This window comes from Phacochoerus africanus, chromosome 2 (genome assembly GCF_016906955.1).
Source record: "Phacochoerus africanus isolate WHEZ1 chromosome 2, ROS_Pafr_v1, whole genome shotgun sequence".
Lineage (NCBI taxonomy): Eukaryota > Metazoa > Chordata > Mammalia > Artiodactyla > Suidae > Phacochoerus > Phacochoerus africanus.
The window spans coordinates 184,430,200-184,445,463 of record NC_062545.1 but is presented as its reverse complement, the minus strand read 5'-3'; the positions used below and the strand labels follow the sequence as shown (position 1 = coordinate 184,445,463).

Sequence of the window (15,264 nt, the reverse complement as noted above, 5' to 3'; positions counted from 1 at the left end):
CAAAAAAACCCTTTAAATATATTATTAGTAATGCTTTGGTTTAATACTCTGCTTTAGTTGTACCATGATTTCACTGAATTAATATAGCTATTGAGGGAGTTCCCTTATGGAGCAGAGGGTTAAGGCTCTGGTGTTGCCACTGCTGTGGCTTGGGTCTGTGCTTTGGTGCAGATTCGATTCCTGGCCTGGGAACTTCGGCATGCCACAGGTGCAGCCCCCAAAATATATTTTATATATATACAATATAAAACTATTGAACATAACCAATCATTGTAAAGGTTTCATCTGTTTTTCACTCCTTAAAAAAATACTGTTCTTGGAATTAGTAAGTGAAGTGAATCCGTATTTTTGTTGGCTCCCTTGTTATAATTGTGATTTGAAATGGCATCTTAGAAGTTCCTGCAGTGAACTGTGGCACAGTGGGTTAAGAATCCGACTGTATGGCTAGGGTAGCTGTGGAGGTGAGGGTTTGATCCTTGGCCCAGCGCAGTGGGTTAAAGGGTCCAGTGTTGCCACAGCTGTGGTGTAGGTCACACCTGTGGCTCAGATTCATTCCCTGGGCTGGGAACTTTCTCATGCTGCAGGTGCAGCCAAAAAAAAAAAAAAAAAAAGAGAGAGAGAGAGAGAAAGAGAGAGAGAAAAGGGAGTTCCTGTCATGGCACAGAGGAAAAGAATCCAACTTGGAACCATGAGGTTGTAGGTTCAATCCCTGACCTTGCTCAGTGGGTTAAGGATCCAGCATTGCCGTGAGCTGTGGTGTGGGTTGCAGATGTGGCTCGAATCTCATGTTGCTGTGGCTGGCAGCTGTAGCTCTGATTGGAACCCTCTCCTGGGAACCTCCATATGATGCGGGTGCAGCCCTAAAAAGCAAAAAAAAAAAAAAAGTGTGTGTACATATGTAAGAATGGGTCACTTTACAGCAGAAATTGACAGAACATTGTAAACCAACTATAAAAAAATTAAAAAGAAAAAGAAATAGTACTTGAAAATGATTTTTGAAAGTTTGTGTTATGTATAGAGTATTAAACTTGGAAAAATAATGTCGAATGTTCAGTTTAAATTTTATGCATCCAATTCATGTTTTAGAAAGCTTGTAGGGTCAGTAACGAAGTGAAAATATGTTAGGATAAAAATATTAGAAATAATAATGAGGCAGTAGGAAATAAGGGTACAAAAATATGTAACCAAGCTTGTTTAGGTATTTGATTTATTTGTTGTTGCATACTAGTTGGGCAAACTAATATACTTTTTCAGTTTGCAGCTTTGGGCTTTAATTTTAAAAATTCATCTTTCCTAAAGGCAAGTCATAAAACATTCACAAAAAGTTTCTTATTTTAGATTCTCCAAGTACCTCTGTATTTCTTGAAGAACTGAATGAGGCTGTTAAACCTCTCCAGGACTATGGAATTTCAGTTGCAAAGGTATAAAGATATTTATGATAATACATTATTAGTGACAAATATTTTATAATTGTATGACTGAGTATCTAAAAATATTATGTTCTTTCACGTCTTTCTCCGAACTGGAAAACTATTTTTTCTACCTATTTTTTTTATGAGAATAAACAGAAGTGTAGATAGTTCCAGGTCATTACATGAATTAATACATATACAGGGAAAAAAGATATTTAAAATTCTTTAGCTTAGAACTTTATGCTGCAAACCATTCTATTGAGTGTCATTTTACAATCTTATATTTAGGCTTTTTTTTTTTTGCCTGACATGGCTATGCACAATTCAGCTATTTAAAAAATTTTCTATTAGCACAAACCAAGTTACCAAAATCGAGATAATTTAAGTATTTTTTCCCTATTTTCCTAAGTCTTTATTATCACTTATGTTAATAAATGATTCTTCATATTTATTTTTTGGAAGAAGTTAAAACAAGCTTATTTGAAATTATGTTTTAATTTTTTTCTCAAAAAGTGTTCAAACTTGCCATGGAGTATTACAGCAAATTTCCACATGCATCATGGATTAGACAGCTGTATGAACCTTTCATTTAGTGTAAACCTAGGATTTGTACCTTAGAAAACTGAATGATTGGTAACCCAGTGCTTATTAAGTTCTTACAGATCAGTGTCTACCTGACTTTTCATGTACATTTGTTCTTTCTTATTTCATTAGCCTTCCTCTGTTGAAAGATGGCTGCTGTTCTTCTTGGTCCCTGTAGCTAGAGTTCCCAGGGAAGGAAGCATAGAGAAGTTAACTAACTGCGACTTTTAAAAGGAAACTGTTCACTCTTGCCACAGAACGCTTCTGACATGAAGTGTGTGCATTTTCCACACCAAACAGTTCTCACTCTAACAACCCAGACTTAACACTGACTCCACAGGTGAAGGGCTCAGGGCTGTGAGACTGCCCCTTACTTACAGTGCCAGCCACAAGGAGGGGGTCCCCAGGTTACCGACACCTGCTGGCTACAAGTGGGGGTCCTCATAGCTCCCTCCTCAGTGTCCATAATTTTCTGTAATGGCTCACATAACTCAGGGAAAGACTTTGCTTATTCTTACTAGCTTCTTCTGAAGGACATCTCAGAACAACCGAGTGGAAGACATGTACTGGGCAGTCTGGAAGATCTCAAGTGTAGGAGCTTCTGTCCTCATGTGGTTTGGAGTATGTCATCCTCCTCTACTTGGATGTGTTCACTGGAAGCTCTCCATGCCCTGGTGTTCAGTGTTTTTATGGAGGGTCCATTATGTAAGCATGGTTGATCATGTCACTGGCCATTGGAGATTAACTCCATCTCTAGTCCTAAGGATGGGAGGTGGGACTGCAAATTCCAACCCTCTAATCTTGCCTTTGTCTTGCTGGCAACCAGCCCTCATTCTGAAGCTGTCTGTGGTTCCCACCCACTAGTCATATGATTAGTTTACAGACACTCTTGTCACACCCAGAGATTCCAAGGATTTCAGAAACTCTTATATTTGAGGTTAAAGACTAAGTATTAGAACAAATGATGTCCCTAGCTTTCCTTTCATTCAGGAAGTCAACAGGGTTTTAGGAGCATTATGTCAGGAACCAGACAGACCAAATATATACATTTATATATGTCTATGTGTGTATATGTATATATATATTTAATATTATGTCACAGGTTATATACCTTAAAAAAGTCTTTTTTTATGTCAATTCTGCATAGAGGTTTCTGCTAACTGTGAGTAACTGCTTATATTCCAGAATCATCTCTGAGGAGCTTTGAATAAAATTTTAAATTTAAAAACAAAATACTAGATTGGTATCATATGCAAAAGGAATAATTATGCTGTTTGTCTAGTAACTTAGTAAACTAGTCACTGTGTTATCTTGTAACTGGAGTAGAATATTAAGGTCACCTTTATGAACTAACAGTTCATAAAGCCATATGGAAAAGACAGTGTGGTGAATGAGACAGACCTGTAGTGCATGCCTAGCTCAGTCTCTGGCACATGGTAGATACTTAGTACTGTTTATGAGGTTAAAATGAGCTTACTTTATTTAGTCTTATTTTCGTAGTTGTCTTCTTTGAGAGTTTTATATCCAAAATAGGGGGGATAAAACACATTCACAAAGCATTTTAATAACTAGCAGAATGTGATCATTATAATAAGAGATACAAAGAAAATGCTGTAGTTTGGTTTTTTTTTTTTGCCTTTTTAGGGCCATACCCATGGCATATGGAAGTTCCCAGGCTAGGGGTTGAATCGGAGCTGTAGCCACCAGCCTACACCACAGCCACAGCAGTGAGGGATTCGAGCTGCATCTGTGACCTACACCACAGCTCATAGCAATGCTCAGTGGGATCCTTAACCCACTGAGTGAGGCCAGGAATTGAACCTGCGTCCTCATGGTTATTGGTCCCACCGAGCCACAGTGGGAACTCCAAAATGCTGTAGAGATTTAAAAGAAAGAAATCTTGTATGATTGTCAGGGTGGAAGGTCATATATGGTATTGGGAAAGACTTTCCAAAAAGTAGCATTTTAAGATTGTCTTCAAAAGTTAAGATTTCAGGAGATGAAGAAAACACTAGAATATAAATGTACTAAATGTTCTTGTTAAGAAAAAGATTGTCAGGCTGGGAACAATAACCAAACCCAATTGTATGCTATTTAGAAATTCATCTTAAAATAAAGGTTTTAGAAATCTGCAGCATAAAGGAAGGAAAAAGTTAGATTTTGCAAATAATAACTGAAAAAAGCTGGTATAGCTGTATTGCTCTATCAACGTAGATTTTAAAACGAAAACCTTTGTCATCCTTTCTATCGTAGTCAGTCCATCAATAAGTTCTTGTTCTAACTTTCAAAACTTTGGAGATCTGACCACTTCCTGTACCTTCACTTTTACCCCAGTTTGCCCAATCTGTCATCACTTCTCTGGAAAACCACAATAGCCTCCTAACGTTTGGCCTTTCTCCTTTCACTTTTGTCTCACCAAACCCTTCTCCACATGTTAAGTTCAATGTCAGATCACATTGCTACCCTCTCAGAAAGGCTTTCCTTTACAGTTAGGGTAAAATTGAAACTTCTCTTGGGATACTGACTTCCTCTAATTTCATTTGCTGTTCCTCCTTGCTCAGTTTGTTCCTGACACATGCTGGTCATCTTATTGTTACTTGAACCCACTAGATGTGTATTTCCTTAAGGCCTTTGCAAGTATTTTCCCCTCTGTTTGGAACTCATCTCTTCCACATATTTGTATATTTGTATGCATCACCCCATTACTTCAATTTTTTGTGCAAATGTCACCTCAGAGAAGCCTTCGATTACTTATCTAAAATGTCCTATCACACATTATCCCCTTAATAGTTTTTTTTAATAGCACTTAATGTTACATAGTAATTAGTTTTTAAATGGTCTATCTCTTCTTTTAGAATGTAAGTTCTAAAGATAAAGATTTTATTTTGGAACTTAATTTTACTCCCAGTGATAAGACTGAACAGTGACTAACATATGGTAGGTGTTCAAATGTGTCTTGAGTGGATGAATGGATAAATCTGATTTCATAATGCCAACTGTCCCCGGTGCTCTTTTTTATTTTTTAATATATACATTATTTTATACTGCTATAGCAGTGGCGTGTAGAAGTTCCTGAGCCAGGGATTGAATCCAGACTGCAGCTGTGACCTATGCCACAGCTGTAGCAATGCTGGATCCTTTAACTTACTGCATGGCCAGGGCTTGAACTTATGCCTCAGTGACCTGAGCTGCTGCAGTCAGATTCTTAACCTACTGTGTCACAGTGGGAACTCCCTGATGCTCTGACTTTAAAAAATGAAAATAAAATTGTATACACTAAAATTCACTCTTTTTGGTTTTGACTGTATTCTGACTTTTAATTCTGATTCTCTCTGTGGCTCATATCTTTCCTGAGTATCAGTTCTCCTTTTGTAGCTTTTAAAAAAACAAAGTAGCTTTCCTAGTTGTCCCTTTGCTTCCTCAAACTCTAATAGAATAACAAAAATTTGAACAACAAAACCTCCATCTGAAAAACAAACAAACAAACAAAAAACCAAGGCTTAACAAAACACAAAATCAAATACTAGCTCTAATTTTTCCAGCCTTAGTATTGGTAAGTTATGATGGTGGTTATCCACTTACCCATCTAAAAATCTCTTTATTGTCTTTATTTTTTTTCTTTCTCCCTTCTCCCTTATGCTGTGTATTACATGCCCAGTCTTCTTCCTAGTTTTACTCACTATGTTTGTGAAAAGTCTCTTGTGTCTTTTTCTGCTCTACTTCAGGTTCCAGTCATCCTTGATCTGTACTGATGTGATATTCTGTTAACTGCCTCCTTGTCTTTGTGCTCCCATGCCTTCCATTTTATCTTCCTGTTGCTGCCAGGATTGGCCTTATGCTTTTTACATTGAGTCCTTGTCATAAGCTCTCAAAGGCTGTGGTGGCTGTTCTAATGTCAGCAGGGACTCAGGTTCATTCTTTCTGTTGCACCATCCTTAGCAAGGGTTTCTTCTTTAAAAATGCCTTATGGTCTCTGATGACTGCTGGTGCCGGCTTATCTTATCTGGTTCCTTGTTAGGAAGAAGTGGGAGGAGCAAGAATATCAGTCAGCCCCCTTTTTATGATCCATCTAGGAATCCCAACCCAGTGACTTCTCCTAATATAATTTAGCCATCCTTAGCAGTTGGGGGAGTCTTAAATGGGGTACTTGCTTTTAGTGAAGTTCTGTTAGTGAAGCAAAAAGGGGAAGATAGATTTTGGGTAAGAAACCAGTGTCTGTCATACCTGTGTTCCAGTTATTGAGATGTTTTCGTGATCCCAACTTAGCACTCACTTCTGTGCCCCCTGGGTTTTGCTCATGAGTTTTTTGTTTTTTTTTTCATGGTCACACCTTCAGCCTATGGAAGTTCCCAGGCCAGGGATAAAATTGGAGCTGCAGGAGTGGCTTATGCCATAGCTGAGGCAACACCAGATCCAAGCTGCATCTGTGACCTACTCCAAAGCTTGTAGCAACGCTGGATCCTTAACCCACTGAGTGAGGCCAGGGATTGAACCTGCATCCTCATGGACCCTATATAAGGTTCTTAACCTGCTGAGCCACATTGGGAACTCTTGCTCATGATTTCTTTTTATCTTGCCTTAATTGTTTCCTTCCTTTTCTACCTTGTTACCTCCTACTTGTATCATAAAATTGAATTAAATCTTAGGTATAATTAAATATAACTCTTAGGTGTAGAAACAGTTCCTTTCTTTGGGTTACCTCAAGCACTTGAGTAGGCAAGCAATTATAGGATACAGATGAGAAAGAAAAGTAAAATAAGAAATTTGATCTGAAGACAAACTGTAATATTTAATTCTCCTTGTTTCCCTAACCAAGAAACTTGACCTTTTAATATGTACTCTAAACATTAAATATAATCTTTTAAAGGTTAATTGTGTCACAGAAGAAACCTCAAGATACTGTGGAAGAGAAGAGGATTTGATGAAAGTGTATTTATTCAGGTAAACTATTTCTTTGAGTGGGATGGACATAAATAAAGGTATACCTCTAGACTATTCCAGTATACAAAATATCACTAAGCCAGAATAAAGCTGTATGCAGTGGCAGTGGGGGAGTGGTTGTCACATGAAGCTTAGCAAAAAGTGCAAGTAATAGATTTCTTATCTCCACTTTGGCTTCCTTAGCTATAAAATGAAGAGGTTAATATTTACTTCACAGAGTCGTTTTAGATATTATATGAGAATTTTAAGTAAGCTCTGACTTCAAGTGCCTGGGAAGTAAGCACTTAGCAGATTTAGTGTTCTAAGTAGATAGGTCAGGTCCATATTCAGGTGTGAAATAAATATATTTATTTTTGAGGGACCTACAGATGTCCAGGTTTTGGATTCCTCTGCACTTGGGTCTGCTAATCTAAGTTTTCTCAAAATCCTTTTTGCAGACTCTTGGGATCTGGTCTAATAAGTGGGGAGGAACCCTGACTCCTCTGGGACCTAGTGCTGAGGACACTTCTTTCATGCTCCCACTGCCTTCTCCCCAGCCCATTTGGGGAATCTGCGTGCCATGAGATGGGGAGGCTGGGAGCAGGCCTTGTTGGGACTCTGGAAAAAAAACGTCTTTTTGCTAGTTCCAGGGCCTAAGCTTTCAAAGTCATTGTGTTTGTGAGTGTGTGTTCAGTAAGTGTTTATGTGTGAATTAATGGCCAGCAGTCTGGTGGGTGCATCGGATAGTGGGTAAGACACAGGTTGTAACAGCAAAGGACTTCCAGGGATTTCCCTTGTGGCTCAGAGGGTTAAGGATCTGGTGTTGTCACTGCAATGGCTCAGGTTGCTGCTGTGGGTTGGGTTCAGTCTCTATCCCAGGAACTTCTATGTACCACGGATGAAGCCCTCTGAAAAAAAAGAACTTGCAGCCTAGTGTGCTAGAGAGACAAGTGAATTGAATGCTAAATAAATAAGTATTTTATTTTTTAAAATCTTTTTAGGGTTGCACCCACGGCATATGGAAGTTCCCAAGTTGAGGGTCGAATTGGAGCTGCAGCTGCTGGCCTACACCACAGCTCATGGCAACACCAGATCCTTGACACACTGAGTGAGGCCAGAGATCGAACCTGCATCCCTCATGGATACTGGTTGAGTTTGTTACCACTGAGCCACGACGAGAACTCCCTATATTTCTATAATGCTTTTTAAAACTTTTTGCAGGGGCAGCATATTACTCAGAGAATTCCCGAGGGATACCTTGTTCGATGTGAATGCCATCGTGGCTCATGTTCTCTTGTAAGTACAGGGGGTACCTATTCACTTACTTGCTTGTGATAGATCTATTGATTTCATTTTACACAACCACAATCTTTTACAATATTTTAGGTTTTTTTTTTTTTTTTGTCTTTATGCCTTTTCTAGGGCCGCTCCCGCGGCATATGTAGGTTCCCAGGCCAGGGGTCTAATCGGAGCTGTAGCCACCAGCCTACACCAGAGCCACAGCAACTCGGGATCCAAGCCGAGTCTGCAACCTACACCACAGCTCACGGCAACGCCAGATCCTTATCCCACTGAGCAAGGCCAGGGACCAAACCTGCAACCTCATGGTTCCTAGTCGGATTCGTTAACCACTGCACCACTACGGGAACTCCAATCCTTTACAATATTTTAGGGTCCTAACATTATATTCATAGGCTTCAGTTTCATACAAATTGCTGGTCTATCTTCCCACATAGAAGATCTAAAATTGCTTGAGTGGCAGAGGATACAGAAACATGGAGATACTCTATGTAAAAGTAGGAGATGGCACAGCTCGGCCACATGGGTCATACTGTTGCTCTTGCTTTTGGTGGTATCTGTGGAGTGAGGATTTTACCAGTAAGAAGCCCATCTTTACTCTTCTCACTAGGGTTTTTAAAGTGTCAGCGTCCTTTTCATACCAGCCTGATTTTTATTTTTTTCTGGAGACTGTAGTCTGTGCCTGCTCAGTAAGTGCAGAAACATTTCAGATGATCTCAACACATATTTGAATATTTATTGAGATAGAGTGAATCTAATTTAACTTGCCTGACATGGACTCTTTAGATCTGGGATTCAGACCTATCTGGGATCTGTTTCTGCAGTCTCTTCCCCAGTGAAGTATAGTGTCTGGTGACGGAGCTAGACACTATGACTTTTGAAGGATATGAGTTTACATAGACTTTTCTAATTTAACATTGCTGTTTGTCTCTTGTCCCATGAGACCTTTGCTGACAGTGCCATCATTGTTTTCGGCATGGTTCCCGTCCTCCCCTTCTCATACCTGGATTCTCATGAAAACTGGGTGAAAGTTAAGTTACAGGAAACTCAACACTTTGTAGGTGGAAAGTGTGATTTTTATTTTGCAAGTGGATGCTTTTGAATGTTCCAATACTGATAATGTATTAATGAAAGGCCTTTGGAAATTCCTGACAGGGAGTTCCCATTGTGGCTCAGCAGTAATGAACCCAACTCATATTCATGAAAATATTGGGTTTGATCCCTTGCCTCACTCAGTGGATTAAGGATCTGGTTTAGGTTGCAGTTGCGTCTCAGATATGGCATTGCTGTGGCTATGGTGTAGGCCAGTAGCTGCAGCTCTGGTTTGATCCCTAGCCTGGGAACTTCCATTTGCCACAGGGGCAACCTTAAAAAAGGCAAAGAAAAAGAGAAAGAATCCCTGATAGACATGGGCCCTGAGGCCTGTGGACTGAGCAGCCAATTGTAAGGGATGAAAAATGGCCTTTTGAAGAAGGAATTCCAGAATTGCTAGGCTGCCTCAGAAGCCCTTGCCTGGGGCAGAGAAGGGGTGGCCATCTTGAGAGGTTAGCAAAAAAGGTCCAAGTCATGGATATGATATATTTGTTCTCAGGGAGCTTACTTGTTTCTGCTCTTTTTACAATGGGTACCAGATGACTGTCTTTGACCCAGAAATGAGGGTGAAGAAACAGAGAAAGAAGATTCTTTAAGTTACTGAGATTGTCTTTGACAGCAGATCCTAGAGTGGCAGGTCCACGCTGGGCAATTTGATGACAAGGTGGTTTTGAAACAATTGGGCCTTAGATGTGGAGAGGCTGTCCGTGGTGGAACCCTGTTATCTGAGCTGGTTAGCATGTGGGGCTTGTGTCATTCAATCCTACCGTGGTGTCCTATTCCCTGTGTTGTCCTAAGGCTAATTTATAGAACATGAATTCCACAAATAGAGTATTCTCTACATTCCCACTATGTGCCATATACTTGAAAGGCACTCGAGATATAAAACAGAATGAGATGTGCTTCCATTTTCTAAGAATTTGTAAATATGTAAGATTACGTATAATTATGTAAATAATATGTAAACAGAAAAATATTATGTAGGGAGTAAAATCTTATAACTATGTCTATATAAAGGCTTAAGTGTCCACAGGGTAGGGGGTAGGTAGTTCCTTGTGTATCTCGAATGAGGATGGGCAGTTGTTAAGAAGTCTTCCTGAAGGAAGTGACTCTTGAGTCCTAACGGATAAGTGGGAGTTTGCTTGGTGGAGAAATGGAAGATGGGAAAAGCAGGAAGAAATGTGAGCCCAGGCTGGAGAAATTTGGAGAAGGTAATTTTTACTGGAGCATAAAACATGAAGCAGGAGGTGAGAGTAGAGAAGTAGGCTTGGGGTCACAGGAAGGGATCTCTCTTTACCGTGTGAAGAACCTTAGGCTTCAGGTAGTCGCAGAAGGCTGAGGAGGCCAGAATCCTCTTGTGATCTTTCAGGCCCAACCACAAGCAGTCACAAGCTTCGCCTGGCAGGCCTCAGGGGAAAAAAGCTCCCGCCCACCCAGACTAGGTGCACAGCCGGTGCTTTGAAGTTTTCTAGAGAAAACTGAGGATCAAGACTCAGGTCCCTCCTCCTCCCAACCCCTCAGGGCAGACTTGCTCGAATGAATAAACACCTGCCTTTAGCCCCAGGTTCTCCAGGAGGCCTTCCTTCAGTGACCTTGCCTGAGGCACCTTCCAGGTGCTTCTGCCAAGGTCTCCTTATGGGTCTTCTGCTAAGCACTTTTCTGGGTTTGGACTCAGTACCTTTCTGCTCCTAGCCCGTCCCCCTCTGTGTCCCCCAACCAGCCCACGGGTCCATAAAGAGGCAGAAGCTGTCTTTTGGGGACTCTTTGGAATGAGGTGATTCCTGTGCCCGCTGATCCTGGCGTGGAGCTGTTCCATGGCAGGGGAAGGGAATGGAGCTCTGTGGAGTGGGGGCCTCTTTTTTGGCCTCTTCCTTGCACAGTCACAGTAAGTGAATAAAGGCTTGGTGTTTACTTTCAGTGTGCCTCACTGTCCTAATTGACCACCTCAGCACTTGATTGCTCATCAGAAGGTTGTAGGCAGGTCAGTGAGGTGATCGGATTAGCACTTGAGAGCCTTTTCTGGTGGGTGTGAGACAGATTTGCGGGATCCAAGCACGTGGAGAAACCATTGTGTGGCCATTGTACAATCTAGGAGAGTAAAGACAGTAAAGAGAGATTTTTTTTTTCTTTTTTTCTTTTTCTTTTTTGGCCCCACTCACAGCATATCGAAGTTTCCTGGTCAAGGATTGAATTGGAGCTGCAGCTGCAACATAAGCTGCACTTGTGGCAGTGCTGGATCCTTAATTCACTGTGCTGGGCTGGGGATTGAACCTGTGCCTCTCCAGCCCCTGGGTCACTACAGTCAGATTCTTAACCCACTGCGCCACAGCAGGAGGTCCAGGTTTTTCTTTTTTAATGCTTAGGAGGTGAAATTAACTGGACTTGGTAACAATTAATTTGTCTAAGCCCCAATTTCTCCTTCCCACCTCACTCTATCCCAAATCCAGTATGATTACCATCTGAAGTAGGTAAGGAGAACAAAAATTTACAGGAGAGAAGGAGTCTACTTTAACAAGTCAGATGCCCATCTTACCTGAGTCTGGAGTAGGCAGCTGTAGGAATTTGCACCCCTGAGGAGTGTTGTCAACATGCAGGTCATCTAGGGACATATAAAGGAAGAAGAAACTGAGTGGAAAAAACCTATCAAGGAAGTAGAATTTCAAAGAGGCAATGTCCCAATTTTTATTTAAAATGTAAGAGAAATGACTTGTAGAATACAGTATTTTACAAAAATTTTCAGTAATGATATTTAGAGTGTTGGAGAACTGTGCTAAATGGTGTGCCATATCAGAGCTGTACCTTGCAAATTGCCATAAGGGAAAAAATGCCTCTCAATCCATCGTCCCACTTCTTTGTGTTAAAAGCATCAGTTTGAAATACCCAGTTCCTGGCAAGCAGTTCTTTCTTATATTCTTTTCGGTTGCATGTTATTCATAGAAATGAAACTGAACTGTTGCTTGATAGCTTTTGCCCACTTTTCTATCATGTTTTGAACTTTTTTTTTTAATTTCTAGGTGCTCTCCTCACATAAAGGAGAAACAAATCGTACATTTCTTTGTACATTTCTTTCCTTGTCATATATCTTTTGAATTTCCCTATTTTGTTCTCTTAAATATTATCACATCAAAATTGTCTTTTCTCTTTTGACTTAAGGATTCTTAGTTGTTCCAGGTCTCCCTTGTGCTTTTGTTACAAAGGAGTTCACTTAAAAAAAAAAATTAGTGGGCTGGTTTTTAGAGCAATTTTAGAATTATGGAAAACCGAACAGATAGTACAGAGAATTCCTCTTTTCTCCTCTGTACTCAGTTTCCTCTGTTAGCATTTTGCATTGGTGTGGTACCTTTGTTACAACTGATGAATCAATACTGACACATTATTATTAACTGCAGTGCTTAGTGTATATTAGTTTACTCTGTGTTGTACAGTTCTGTGAATTTTGACAAATGTATTATGACAGGTATCCAGCATTGTAGCATCAAACAGAATAGTTTCACTGCCCTAAAAATCTCCTGTGCTCCACCAATTCACCCTTCCCTTGCATTCTCCGACCGCTGATCTTTCTACTGTCTCTATAGTTTTGCCTTTTTCAAAGTGTCATATGGTTGGAATTGTAATGGAGTAAAAGGGCTCGTGTGTGGGGGTTTTGCAGAAAGTGGCTGTTTCCAGCAAGGGTTTGTTGCAGGCACCAAGCAAGGGAGGGGGAGACAAAGCTCAGATCCACTCTAATTTGGTCTTTGAGTTAGGGGCATTTTTAAAGGGGAAGAACAAAGAAGCTGGGATTAATCATTGTCTAGTGATAATTCTGTGACATTTCTTAATTGTAGTTTCAGGAGTCAAGATACCTACAGTTTACTTGTCTCTGTTTTTGTGGTCCATGACCCGAGGGGTTCTGTTAGCTCATCTTGCCTTGGAGAAATAACCTAGCAATTTTAGTGCATTGAAAATGTTATCTACAACAGCAGTTTTAGTCATCTGACTCTGGTTGATTACTGTTCATTACTGTTCATTTAGCAAAGGATTGGGTCAGAGGGGACAAGAAAGGGAATAAAGTTTTGGTTAGACAAGTTAATCAGAAACTTGGTAGGAGAATTCCCTCTGTGGCATATTGTGTTAAGAATCTAACTGCAGGAATTCCTGTTGTGGGGTTCAGTGGTTAGTGAACATGACTAGCATCCATTACGGTGTGGGTTCAATCCCTGGCCTCGCTTAGTGGGTTAAGGATCCAGCGTTGCCACGAGCTGTGGTGTAGGTCGCACACGCGGCTCGGATCCCACATTGCTGTGGCTGCAGGGTAGGCTGGTAGCTATAACTCTGATTGTACCCCTAGCTTGGGAATCTCCATATGCCGCGGGTTCGGCCCTAAAAAAAAGACCAGAAAAAAAAAAAAAAAAAGAATCTGACTGCAGCGGCTCCAGTCATGGGTTCAGTCCCTGGCCCGGTGCAGTGAGTTAAGAATCTAGCATTGCTGCAGATGAGGAATGCCTGAGATTGCAGCGGCAGCTCGGATTCAGTCCCTGGCCTGGGAACATCCATATGCTGCAGGTGAGGCAAAAAAAAAAAAAAGTCAGTGGTTAATAAAGCCAAAATTGTAAACTTTGAAAAAGAAAAAAAAAAAAAGAAACTTGGCTGGGGAGCTCGGTTTTAGTGGGGGGAGATCAGTTTCCGAATCAAATGTGTATGTATATGTGTGTATATATATATAGCCTTTTCAGATTGGTTTCTTATTCTTAGCAATATATTTTTAAGGTTCCTCAATGTCTTTTCATGGCTTGATAGCTCATTTCTTTTTATTGCTGAATAATATTCCATTGTATGGCTCTATCACTGTTTATCCATTCACAAATTGAAGGGCACCTTGGTTGTTTCCAAGTTTTGGCAGTTGTGAATAAAGCTGCTCTAAAGTTCATGGGTAGGTTTTTTTGTACTGATGTGGTTTTTCAACTCATTTGGGTAAATACCTAGGGGTGTAATTTCTGGATTGTATGGTAAGACATTTAGCTTTGTAAGAAACTGCCAAACTATCTTCCAAAGTGACTATCATTTTTACATTACCACGTATGTTGAGTTCCTTTTTTTTTTTTTTGCTTTTTAGGGCCGCACTAGTGGCATGTGGAGGTTCCCAGGCTAGGGGTCAAATCAGAGCCATAGCTGCCAGCCTACACCACAGCCACACCAGATCTGAGCCACATCTACGACCTACACCACAGCTTACGCCAATACTAGATCCTTAACCTACTGAGCAAAGCCAGGGATCAAACCCAAAAGCTCATGGTTCCTAATTGGATTTGTTTCTGCTATGCCTTGATGGGAACTCACATTTTACATAATTTAAAAGTATTGTAGCCATTCTAATAGGTGTATAGGTATCTTGTTTAATTTACAACTTCCTAATGACATATGATGTTGAGCATCTTTTAGTATGCTTATTGGCCATCTGTATATATTCTCTGGTGGGGTGTCTCTTCAGGTCTTTTGTTCGTATTTTAATTGGGTTTTCTTTGTTGGGTTTTAAGAGTTCTTTTGTGTATTTTAGATATAAATCAATTATTAGCTGTATGTTTTGCAAGTATTTTCTCCCAGTCTGTGACTTGTTTTTTCATTTTTTTAAGTATCTTTTGCAGAGCAGATGTTTTTAATAATAGTGAAGCTGCCCAACTCAACAATTTTTCTTTCATGGATCGTGCTTTTGGTGTTGTATCTAAAAATTCATTTCCAAATCCAAGGTTGCCAAGATTTTCTTCTGTGTTTTACATTTAGGGCTGTGATCCATTTTGAGTTAATTTTTGTGAAGGGTGTAAAGTCAGTGTCTAGATTCACTTGTTGCTTGCGGAGGTACAGTTGTTTTAGCAGCCTTTGTTGAAAAGGCTAGTCTTTTTCCATTAAATTACTTATCCTCCTTTATCAAAGATCAAGCTCTATTTTTGTGGGTGTATTTCTTTTCTTAATGTTTTAATGGTTC

General features: G+C 40.1%; 1 protein-coding gene across 2 annotated transcripts in view; it reads left to right on the top strand.

Annotated features, from left to right (window-relative positions):
- TXNDC16 (thioredoxin domain containing 16) overlaps positions 1 to 15,264 on the top strand; it is a 102,448-nt gene that overhangs the window by 9,849 nt on the left and 77,335 nt on the right. For both annotated transcript variants that reach the window (XM_047767339.1, XM_047767340.1), the window contains exons 4-6: positions 1,339 to 1,421; positions 6,862 to 6,935; positions 8,136 to 8,210. In XM_047767339.1, coding sequence (XP_047623295.1) covers positions 1,339 to 1,421; positions 6,862 to 6,935; positions 8,136 to 8,210 — 232 coding nt within the window. The remainder of the gene's footprint in view (positions 1 to 1,338; positions 1,422 to 6,861; positions 6,936 to 8,135; positions 8,211 to 15,264) is intronic.